The sequence below is a fragment of the Thermobia domestica genome, chromosome 13 (assembly GCF_964235325.1).
Source record: "Thermobia domestica chromosome 13, izTheDome1.hap1.1, whole genome shotgun sequence".
In the NCBI taxonomy this organism is placed as follows: Eukaryota; Metazoa; Arthropoda; class Insecta; order Zygentoma; family Lepismatidae; genus Thermobia; species Thermobia domestica.
The window spans coordinates 175,410,598-175,422,793 of record NC_137466.1 but is presented as its reverse complement, the minus strand read 5'-3'; the positions used below and the strand labels follow the sequence as shown (position 1 = coordinate 175,422,793).

At 38.0% G+C, this 12,196-nt stretch overlaps 1 protein-coding gene across 2 annotated transcripts in view; it reads left to right on the top strand.

Moving 5' to 3' along the window:
• Positions 1 to 10,387, top strand: part of Pgant5 (polypeptide N-acetylgalactosaminyltransferase 5) — a 78,616-nt gene extending 68,229 nt beyond the window's left edge. For both annotated transcript variants that reach the window (XM_081736941.1, XM_081736940.1), the window contains exons 9-11: positions 1,657 to 1,755; positions 7,783 to 7,917; positions 9,432 to 10,387. In XM_081736941.1, the coding sequence (XP_081593067.1) occupies positions 1,657 to 1,755; positions 7,783 to 7,917; positions 9,432 to 9,584 (387 nt within the window). In that variant the 3' untranslated portion in view covers positions 9,585 to 10,387. The remainder of the gene's footprint in view (positions 1 to 1,656; positions 1,756 to 7,782; positions 7,918 to 9,431) is intronic.
• The last annotated feature ends 1,809 nt before the right edge of the window (positions 10,388 to 12,196 follow it).

The following is a 12,196-nucleotide window of genomic DNA, read 5'->3' as shown; positions in this document are numbered from 1 at the left end:
TGAAGTGTTTCGTGAAGGCAGACAGAACATGAGAAAAAATCCAAAATATGTACAAAGCGTCCAGAAAAATTACTTATATAACCTGGTGACGGTTATAAAGTGATATAATAAAAACCTGTTGATGGTTAAGGATTTCTCATGCAAAAAAGCATAGTCTATTCAGTGATTTGTCTGTGATGAGAAACAATCAGACGTAGTTTCATTTTTATTTGTATAGTTTAAGATATTTGATTATGCTATTTCAGTTAAACAGAAGGAACTATATACATATGGGCAAAGTAGTTGATACGGAAGGTTGATTATGTGTCCGATTTTGACGTCTCACCTACCTTAGGAAAACGACGGAACCACCATCGGTTGGCCTTAATGTGAGCACCATGTGATTTGACAATAGCCCTGCACCGTAACCTCCATTGTAGGAGGCTCCGTTGAAGTAGAGGAACGGGAATCTTGAACCACTCCTGGCAGACTATCCAGAGGCCACAAACACAGTAATGACTGACGAGATGCAAGTTCTATTTTCAATAGGCCAAATCCGCAAGGATCCATGGGACTGGCATCATGTGACTTCACTGGCATGTCCTTGAAAGGAATAGCGTGAATGTCGGTATTTGTTGCCATCTGTTGCAGAAATTTCTATGTAGAATGGAATGTGTGTGATGAGGTCTTATCCATATGTACATGGGCTTGATTTATTGAATTTCCGTACAAACGGGACAGATCTACTGTTTAAATTGGTGTGGAGATACGTACGTTGCTGATAAAATGCGGAGTTGATTTTGCAGTTTTTAGATACCTGCCGAATCGTTAACTTGCCTTCATAGCAATATCCCGCAACAGCCAGGTATCCCTTAGAGATACTTGCTTTACACTGATGGATGAAGTCAGGACTGGTTTTTGCCTTTCATTGGGTGTACGTTACGGCTCGAATTTGGCCACAATCTGATAAAATCCATTCTTCATCGAGGGTGACAACAAACTCCCACCTTTCCCCGGATAGACGACATTGGGAGAGGTGACAGCAGTGGGTCTTTCTTTTCCTCCAATTGCCCACAGTAAGGAGACATGTCTTACGTTTTTTAAACACCATCCGGAGCTTTAATTTGCCATGTAGGTTGCGGTTCAAAGGTGACACTGCCATGTGCAATCGTCTCGCCATCACATGTTGTGAAGGAAGGTTTTCGTGCATTCATTTTGCGCAACTTCCGAGCTACAGATGCAGTCACCGCAGTACATAGTCGCTTTCGACTTCCCTTATTGAGTGAACGAAGGGCTGGATTATCGTGGTGTTCATGTCGATTAATTTGCATTCTTGATGGTCGTTGACTCCAATGTACGTCCATTTTCCCTGCACTGTTTTTGAATCTGTGTCGCGGAAAATTCGGTGTGGAAAGTGCTACGACGTAGCCTTTCCAAAACCGGTTCACCTAGAGAGCCGTGATGCACCCACAACACACGTGTGAACTTGGCGCGATACTAAAGACCTTTGGCTTTCTTCTGGTGCTTGAATCATTGGGATCGGTCGATTCTGTGAGCAGGGGTGTAGATTTAAAATCGGACACACAGACAGATCAGCCTTCTGTAAATATTGAATTTCATGTATGTCTGAGTAGATACGTTGTTTCATATTTTGTAATATATTTTTATTTGTTCTAGGTGAGAAATGCTGAGACTCAAAACTGCTTAGATACGCTTAGTAGAAAGAGTGGGGAGAACTTGGGTATGAGTTACTGCCATGGTCTCGGAGGGAATCAGGTAAGGAAGATTTTTGTTTCCTATTCTGTTGGAAAGAGATACTTTATAAAATTAAGTTGGGTGTGAATTGAGGTTAAATGAGACAGTACAACATATTTTACCACTGCTACATGAACGTATTCACATCTGGAACTTCCTATCTGCAGGCCACGACTTGCAGTAATCTTCGGTGGCGTGTGTACTATGATTTGGTGCATGATCACTTTCCGACCATTCTTACTGGGCTATTTGCTTTACAGTTTACTTATTTGCTTCGTTACAATCTCCGCCGTGCAGACTGGTGGCAGTTTTCTGACTTTATATACCAGATCCCCTTTTTGTTAATGATGTATACCTTTAACCCTTTCACACAAGTGTGGTATCTGCTACTAATGCCTCAATTCCATTGTTAGATGGAGCTCCTCGAAAACTTACTGTTTTTTGGTGGTCGAAAGAAATACGTCAAGCTATTCTTGCACGACTGTGAGCACTTCATCTCTTTAATCGTACTCCTACTGCTTACAATTTGACACAGTTTCGTCGCCGTCGTGCTAGAGCACGCTACTTAATCAAAGAAAACGATGTAGCTGGCGCGACCTTGTCTTCAATTTAACTACAGGTGGTTCCATGACTGCTGTTTGATCCGAGGTTGGTTGTTTTCCGGATAATTGCATCTCTGTCGACGTTTCTGCACTCCTTGTGCAAGACAAACTATCGCTGTCTAGAAGCTGATTGTCAATGAATTGGGCCAGTATTGTGCTGTTATTTCTAGTTCAGCTAATTCTTGTCTTTACTTTCTGCAAATTAAAGCACGAGCCGAATGTAGACTCTTACATTTTACGTTACCAAATAATGAAGATTACAACTTTCCTTTTACTGCTGTTGAACATACTAGTACTGCTCTCACTAGCACCAACAATATTGTGTCTGGACCAGACTCGCATACATTCTTATGCTTCGCAATCGTCCTACTACTGGCAGACATGTTTTAGACCTTTATAATTGTATCTAGATTGTAGGATCATTTCCTTCTTCCTAGCGTGAAGCTTCCATTCTTCTTATCCTTAAACCTGAGAAATCGGCTACTCCAGTTCCAGTTATAGGGAAGTTACCTTAGCAGTTGCTTGCGCTTTTTTTTTTTTTTTTTTTTTTTTTCAAAAAATGACCAATGCACGCTTAGTATGGTATTTGGAAACTAACTCCTTGCTTTCCAATCAGCAGTGTGGTTTCCGGAACATCTGTTTTGCTATTGATCATCTTGTTCAGCTTGAGAATGCAATCCAAGATGCTTTTCGCCATGGCCAACATCTAATCGCCATTTTCTTTGATTTTGTTTACAACCACTTGGCGTTTAGGAATTTTACATTAGCTACTTCTTTGGGAAGTACGAGGCTTCTTTCTACACCAGTTTCTTGGAGATCGATACTTTCGAGTCCGATTAAAATCTACTATCTCCAACCATTGGTGGAAGAAAATGACGTTCAACAAGTTAGTGTTGTAAATGTAACTTTGCTGTGACGATAAATGGTGTTATGACACACTCACTCACTCCCGTTCATAACATGTATGTGAACTTCTTGGCAATTGATTTCCGCTCTTGTGATCTCCGTATTGCTGTTACACAATTGCAACTCAGTCGTAACAGGCTTTCGCGTTGGTCAACGACCACTGGATTTCTCCATCGATAAGACTGTATCTACTGTCTCTTACACAACTCCACATATCATCCAGATCTTTATCTGGGCATCTGAATCATACACGCTTGTCTAATGTTGACAATATCCTATTTCGGAACCTTCAATTTGATCACCGACTGTCTTGGGCATTTATCTAAGAAAGCTAAAATATCGCTGTTTATGAGCACTCAATCTTCTGAAAGTGTTGTTCCATAGGAGTGCTGGTAGTATTGTGCTACGACTGTATCCTACCCTCCACTCAAAGTTGGACTATGGATGCATTGTTTATTGACTGTCCATTCTCTTAGCATAGGTTTGGTGATTGGTGTATTCCGTACCACTCTTATTCCCAGTTTATATATTGAAGCACACAAGCCATCTTTAACTAGGCGCCGTCATCGGCTGATGCTCTGTTTTGTTTATCTAATCAATGCCTCACCATCCTTCATCTTCTGCCCTGGAAACTGGAGATCGCTACCAATATTATCAAATACAACCCAACGCTACCAGGCCTTTTAGAATTCGTGCTGGAATATTTAGATGACCTTGCCGTTGAAGTTCCTCCTTTAAGTATGTTGGGTTTTCTACCTACACCCTATTGAAGATACTTCGTCCAGCTATCTTTCCATCTGGCTCAGTACAAGAAGCCAAGCACGAGCCCTCAGAAATTTCAACAAGGCTTTGCTTCCTCTTACAGCAGTTTCAAGACTTCACTATCTTTTTACTCATAGTTCCAAAAATGTTGATTCTGTCAGAAGTGACTTTTTTTTTTTTTTTTAAACAGCTACACATATTTACGGTTTTAAATTACTCACGTTTTCTTTCATATTCACTACTAAACTGGTTGAAATTTTACAAACTTTACGTTGCCTTTGGTGTCATATATGCAGAATCTTAATCTGTTGCGACTCTCAAAGTGCTCTGTGTACACAGTAAACAGCTTCGTCCAGTAAATTCTTCTGTCATGTCATAATTATTAACATGGGGATGGTTCCGAGCCATGTTGGCGTAGCTGGTAATGAAGAGGCAGACCATGAAGGAAGCAGCACTGGCAGCTTGACTGAGACCAGGCTGTTGACAGTAAATTGCATATGTACTCAAACCAGCATTTGGTGTCTGGACCACCAGCTCATAATTTCTCGACAGAAGGAACGATTCCTAACTCGACTTAGCATTGAATATTCACACTTAAAATATGGATTTCTACTTTATGGCAAAGACCCACCATTGTTTGCGGTCTGTGGAGCTAGACAAACTATTCAACATCTGCTTGTAGATTGTTCTCATGCTCAGCTTCGAGCTGATTTTGCCCTACAGCAGACTTACCAACACTGCTCGGACATGGTCACCGAGCGCTCTGTAAAGTTTTTATGCTTCTTCACCTCTATGTCCTTCCTGCATTGTGATTATCCTAGTGTTTATACTTAACTCATTTCTTGCTTCCTTGTGTTTGTTCCCTGACTGTTGTCATGTAAAACATTTTTTGTTTCCAGTTCGATGGACAAGTCTTTGACTTCTTTTATCTTTAATACTAAGTTAGCCTTTCCTTATTGTTGCTGAGTACCCTTGGCAAAAGATTAATATATGACTGTGTTACTGGTTTTATCCTAGGGCTTTTTATCACTGTGTCTGCATGTTTTCTATCGTGTATTTTCTTTCATGGCAGACTTATCACTGAATTTGAGACATTGACGAATGTGAAAAGACCTTTGGAGTATAACGTATACACTTCTTCACTTCGCTGTGCATTTTTTTGAAGTGCTCTTGCCATGCAAGAAATATATAATTCAGTCCATTTTGTGAAACGTGTTAGCAAGTCGCCTCCACTGTCTTGAAACTTCGAGATTGGATGAAAAATGGCAACAACCAGGAGCTATTTCTTTAGTTCAGGAAAGAGCGAAAAGTCGCATGGAGCGAAGTCTGAGCTTTACGTGGGTGGGGCCCACATTGGATGTGACTCTCATTCAGAAATTGTTGTACAGTTTCGGCAGTATTCGACCTTCCATGGTCGTGGTGAAATTTCAAATCAGGAACATTTCTTCCTGAACAGTCTTTGCGATAAAATGTTAGCATTGTCACCAAGATCTCCTTGCGCTATCCTCCTGTGATAATCACCTTCACAGCATGTTGGCAAATCAAGCCTGTATGTCAAAGAAAATAACCATCATTACCTTCCATGCTCTTTATTTGTGATCTTGCTTTCTTCGGACTTGGAGAAGAGTGCGTTTTCCATTGTGAGCTTTGCTGTTTTGTGGTATGATCATAATGGAATGTCTAAGAGTCATCTAGAGTAACAAATATTATAGAGGAAAGCATCACCTACATTTCGAACTCGTTCTTGCAGATCCGTATACACTGCAATACAATTGCCCTTTTGTTCCTCATTTAGCACACGAGGAACCCATCAGCATGAAACTCGCAATATTCCAGGATCATCAGTAAAACAGCCTGAATGATACCATATGACAGATTAAGACTAGCTGCAATCCATCGGATAAATAAACGTCTACCTCCTCTCACCAATGGTCCACAGTGTTTATCATACTCTCAGTTCTTGATGTTGGGCGTCCCGATCTTCTGTGATCATCTACTCTTCTTCTGAATATTTTACAGCACGTTCATTGAACACGAAGCTATGTAGTAACGTAACCGTTGTTGATTTCCGGTTCATATCTTCCCGGAAAAATCTCGCATTACTTTTGATTTGCCTGCGTATTATTTAACGTTATTCTCTTTTGAAAGTATTTAACTAACACTACTCACACGTACAATTTTTGGAAACAAAAATAAAATAGTATTTTGCACAACGCTGATATGCTGTTTCGGGTTTGTTTTTAAAATTGTATGAGAGTAGTGGGAACACGTTCAGTTGACCAAATCGTATTTTTCATGGAATAACTTATAATACTGTGTAAATATTAATAATAATAATAATAAGAAGAAGAAAGAGTAAGAGCTTTTGGACGTATGAGTTCTTCTTTTATTGGTGACTGAAGAAGGAGCTCTCAAAAACTTTTCATCTAGTTATATGTTGCTGAATATTGCAGATTAATTTTTGTTTTACGTTTAAGAAAAATATGCCAGAAACTTCCTTTAATGTAAATATTGTGGTTAGTAATTCGTTACAGTTTGTATAAAGTTGTAAGAAAACGATCTGTTATTATAAATATTGTTGTATGTAAACAAACAAAAGGTTCTTTCTTTTCGTTGAATATCGTTTTGTGACTACGAGAACAAAGTTGATTTTTGTGAAATGCACTTTCTGAATAGTATTTTATTTGTCAACACAATTTTATCGCAATCATAGATCCCTAACTGTACATATCGCACTTCAGTACAGTCGGCCCTGGGTTCGATTCCCGGTGAGGGCACTCGCTCGAAAAAGTGTAATAAGATTTTTGAGGCTAGCCTGAATGAGGTTTTCTCGGGTTTTCCTCATTCACACCAGTCAAATGCCGGGGTGGTACGTAACTGGGTGTAGGTCCCAGGCCGCTTCCTTCCTTCCCTTTCCCCGGATAATGTGCTCGCCGAGGGACGCCATCCCTCATACGTAACGTGGTAAATGGCCATAGATGCCGAAAGCCCAGAAATCTAAATCCTAAGTACCCTGTACATATCGCAACAAAATCCAGCATAAGCTTACTTATTGTTTGATATGAGGAGTATGTGTAAATAATCTTTCAGTTCCCTTCACAAACAATCTTTGTATAGCACAGGAATTTTCTAGCGTTCATAGAAAATAAATTAATTACCAGAAAACAATAATACTACAAGTAGTATGTGTGTCAATGGTAGAAGAAATCGAATAACAATAAATACAGTCTGATATTTCTTATATACAGCACATAAATAAGTTTTTATACTATTCGAATTGATTACAATCAACTGCATCAAATTGGCAACGAACAATGTTCTTAGCGCCATAAAAAAAATAATTTTCGATTTTCTCGAAAAGCATGCATTAGAATTTACTTTCTAGCTCGTCAGTTTGTTCAGCTAGATGGGATCTATCGATTTATACACAGCATGTCTTTGAAGAATATTAAAGTTTGAGTTAGTCATTAGTCATACATGTATAGCAGTGGTTCCCAACCTTTTTTTTGACTGACGACATTCTTTACTAAATATTCCTTTATTTTCTACAACCCCCCCCCCCCAGTTTGATGCGTTGAGCGAAAGTTATTTTTTTCTTCGTTCTGTGGTAGTGTTTTACTTTCCTCTGCTAAGGAATTCGTTGTCCATGTGTATATAAATTAGGCAGAAACTAACTCTCTCTCGCTCTCGCTCTCGCTCTCTCTCTCTCTCTCTCTCTCGCTAAGCTATTCAGGTATAATTTAGATAGAGCGCTTCTAAATACGTTTCGTTGTTCCAGGTGTTTGCTTATACAAAACGACAGCAAATTATGTCAGATGACAACTGTTTGGATGCTTCCAGTCCAGAGGGCCCTGTTAAACTTGTTCGATGCCATGGAATGGGAGGAAACCAAGCATGGGTGTATAATACAGAGGTAAGAGAATATTGTGTTCGCCCTTATATGTACGAATGCATCCACTTTCAAAATCCGTTGTTTCTCTGATGTTATTTTTCCTTAGAAGTATTGTTAGTTTTGAGAAAATTGAGACACAGGTACTTCAGACAGGAAACGTTTTATACAGTTTCATTCAGAAATTATTAACAATTGAGTTAGAATGATCCGCTTTTGATAATAAAACGTTAAAATCAAATAGAAATTATTACTTTCATTATGATTTCGAAAAATGTTTAAGAAACTAGCAAAACAGTTAAAATACTATGAAACAAATTTTAAAATAATATGAAACAAACTTGTTAATGTATCCAATATTTTAGATATTCGAGATTTGTTTCAACAAATTTCGATGGATGGTTCCAAAGTTCTCGATTTTGCTGTATCGCTTAATGTTAGTCATCACGGCCAATATGATTTAGCCTCTTCACAAGTAGAGATGTGTTTTTTGGTGTTAATACTCCTTAGATATTATGTTCTTTGTGTGGAAAGAAGTGTTAAAACATTTGAAATCTTTGTGGAGTTGCCAAACATTCTTTGCAATAGAGTCCAGTCTTGGTGTTGATTCAATTGATTTGATTTAATGCTGACAGAACATGTCTAGAAGACAGTCCATAGTGAACGTCCAAAAACAGCTCCCAATCACATCAGTACCTCTCTGTGAACCTCTACGACGGGAAGTTAGACAAATAACTATTCGCAAGGTTAGTGCGAGTATAGGGATTAGAGATTCATTAAATTTTGAACATCGTTTAGAACTAGGCAAAAGTGTCGGTTCGTTGGATAACCTTGTTAGGGCTGCATCAGAAATTGTACAGCTGTGACACTGGCCATCAACTTCAAGAGAGTTCGATGTTTACGGAAACTTATTCTGTCAACAAAACTGACAAAATGTGGAGTCCATACTTTAATCAGGAACCCAGAAGTCAGTTAAAATAGGGACGCAGACCAGAGGAACTTTCTCAAATAATCTGTTCCTTCTTTTATCAAGGGAAGTATTGCAGTATTCTTAGACTATGATTGGATAATCTTGATAGATTACTGACCAAAGGGAAACCCAATTAACGCAGAATGTTCAAAGCGCTTACCAAACATTCACCTTGAAAGTTCTACAACCGACCACTATTGTAACATGATAATGTATGAATATAGACTGCTCGTCGAGCAAAGATAAGCTAAGTTGATAATTACTCCCACATCTACCTTGTTGGTCTTGCTCCCAGAACTTTTGCGTTCCCTGTATGATTTCAGAACTTAAATGCATGAAATGTGCTGTAGACCAGTGGATAAAAGACTTCAGAGAGCTATATATATTTAAAAAAACTCAACAGAATTAAGAATTTAAACTAGATTTCCAGAACTTTGGAAACATCCCACGTCATTTATAACATCTAGTAACGAAACCTAATTTCCACTTAACGGTGTACTAATGGAACAGATAGTTTTTTTTAATACCACATTTATTATTGTTTTTTTTTATTCTGCATAATTCGCAGGATCGAAGCATAAAACACGTAAATACTGGCAACTGTCTTCAGAAGCCTGACGTCAAGGACCCATCGCAACCATTGTTGAGGCGTTGTAATGGAAGTCTTGGCCAACAATGGATCATGAAGAGCAAGTTCAAGTGGCAGGCTACACAACAATGACATGATTAATCTTCAGGACAGATATTTCGTTTGCCTTTCTGGTGACACATCATATACCCTGGAAGTGCCTCAGTCTTTAACCCAGCTGATTGAACCAAAACTCCACAGGGTTTTTTTATTATTATTTTCTTCACCTTTTCTCTTGCCTGAATTTTTGTATATATACAGGAACAAATCAAGGGATATAAAATTTTTCAGTGGAAGTTCTGGAAGAATCAGTGCCAGGGAATATAATACATATACATCTAAATATATATCGATTTAGATAGCTAAAAAAAAGTCTGACTGTAAATATTGTTGTTACCTTTAAAAAAAAATGTTCTTTTTTCCACAAAATAGCCCAGAAGCATAGCATAATAATTGTTGGCAGATTAATGGGTCCTGGGGGAAGCAACGATGTAAACTCCGCTCAGTTGTAATCTTAAATTGAACACTCGGCTCAAAAAGTGCGTTCCTTCTGGTCCAGTTACTCTTGGTGTCTTTTTTTAAAGTTGATTTGTTAAAATACATTGTTCCTAGCCGTAAACAAAATTATGTTCAATTTTAATGTACGAGTAAAATTGGTTAATCTATTCTGAAACTATTTATATAATGAAAAACTGTGCATTTTATGAACCGAGTGTGTGTGTGTGTTCTTTCTGGGAGAAACAAGAAAAGTTATTGGTAGATTTTTATCTTTCAACTTCCGCCTATTTATGTAAATATTTGATTTTATGACGGGGATCTGGGTGGTAATGACTGGGAGAGTGGGGCGTGTGTTGTCACATTCCATTAGCTATAGAAATAAATGAAGATTTTTTTTTTTTTTAAAAAAAAGAACAGTATGAATGAGTGAAGACATGTGAGAAATTACAAGAGTATATGTGAGTGTTGAAGAATGTTTTCTGTGATTTGTTAAAAAGAAAAGAAAAGGAAAGAAACTAAATGTAGTGATCGTTAAGGATGATTGAAAAATTCCAATACATTCCATTATTGTTTTTAAAAGTTGTTAACAGAGAAAAAATTGTGACAGTGGATCTGTCCAATGTTCATTCTGTTGTTCCACTGAGAACAAAAGGATATATATCATACAACAAGGGAGAATGTTTTTAAAAAAATAAACATGTCTATTTTTGTTACAGTATTACTGTTAATGTGTTGCACTGAGTTTTAAAAAGAAAAAGAAAAAAAGTTCACGAGTGTGTTTATTTTTAGTGCCTACATAATGAATTTTAATTTTATGACATTCCACTAGATAAGAAAAGTTGTGCAACTTATAATTTAAATTAAAGGAAATGGTTAAGCACTATTTTCTTTTCCTTCACATATTCCATAGTATTTTTTCCTGTTTCAAAAAAGTATAAAGGTAAATGATTGAAATGTATGTTAAATTACAATCTTTTTTACTACCTAAAAGCATATTGTGAAGTTATTAGAAATAATGGATATGCATATACATAATTTATTTTCTCAAAAATAAATAAACAGCCTTTTGAGTAAATACAAGGGGATTCCAAGTAAGTTGTATACTAAGTTAGGAGAATTGCCACATCTATTCCAAATTGCAGGTTCCTTAAACGATCATAGCGACCAGGAACCAACAAAAGAAGGAAGACGTGCGTCTCCAATTGAGTATTTCCGACGAAAGGAAGCGAGTGTTAGTGAAGTATCATTTTCCTCTTGAGATTCAATACGTCATAAGTTTTCATTGATTTATCTGAATATCTAGAAAGCAAGTACCACTCCAAAGAACTGTACAGAAACGGTTTGAGCGCTTCCAAATCGACCGTTAGATCCCAGCGGATGAAGCATGGGAAGGTCGGCCTCGAACGTCAACAAATGCTAGTGTGGGTGCCATTTGGCAGATTGTAGCTGAAGAACCATCAACCTGAAAATATTAGTTGAGCGAGCGAAGAATCCGAATAGAAGTGTGTGTGCAGTCTTCCCACCGAAGAATTGCACTACTAAATTACATTGCACTATATCGCATTGGGCACCACATGTTCAGAATGCAGAAAAGAAGGAACATAGTCTTCAATTCGCACAAGATTTCCTTAGGGATGTACTTTCTGGCAAAGCTGATCAGGGTTGATGAAGCGTGATTATTCAGATTGGACCCTTCTCACGGAACAACAAAGAATTGTATGGTTCACCATCACCAGAAATAGGTGCAGCATCACCAAAGAAGCAAACGTGTCAGAAATCGGCAATCAAGGTTATGTTTGTCGTTTTCATGTTCCAAGTACAGAAACCGTGGCTGACATCCCCTTTGACGAGAAACGATGACATCCCATATCTACACGTCCAAATGTTTGTCCTCAGTGTTCAGTAATGTGCGACAGCAACCCACCGATTCGTTGCAAAACTACTCCACCATGACAACGCCTCGGTGCATCAGTGTGCCCAAACATCGACTTCATTCGTGATTTAGGGATCCAGTGTCTGCAGCCACTCTTACTTACCCGACCTTGCTCCCTGTTAATGTAGGATTTTCCCATATCTGAATCATATTGTGAGTATATAGTATAATGTGTCAAAATTAACCATTGTTGATCCACTGTAGGAAGTTTTTTTTTTTTTTTTTTTTTTCCTCAACCATCTATCTTTGGCAATTTCTTTTTAAAGTTAATTCG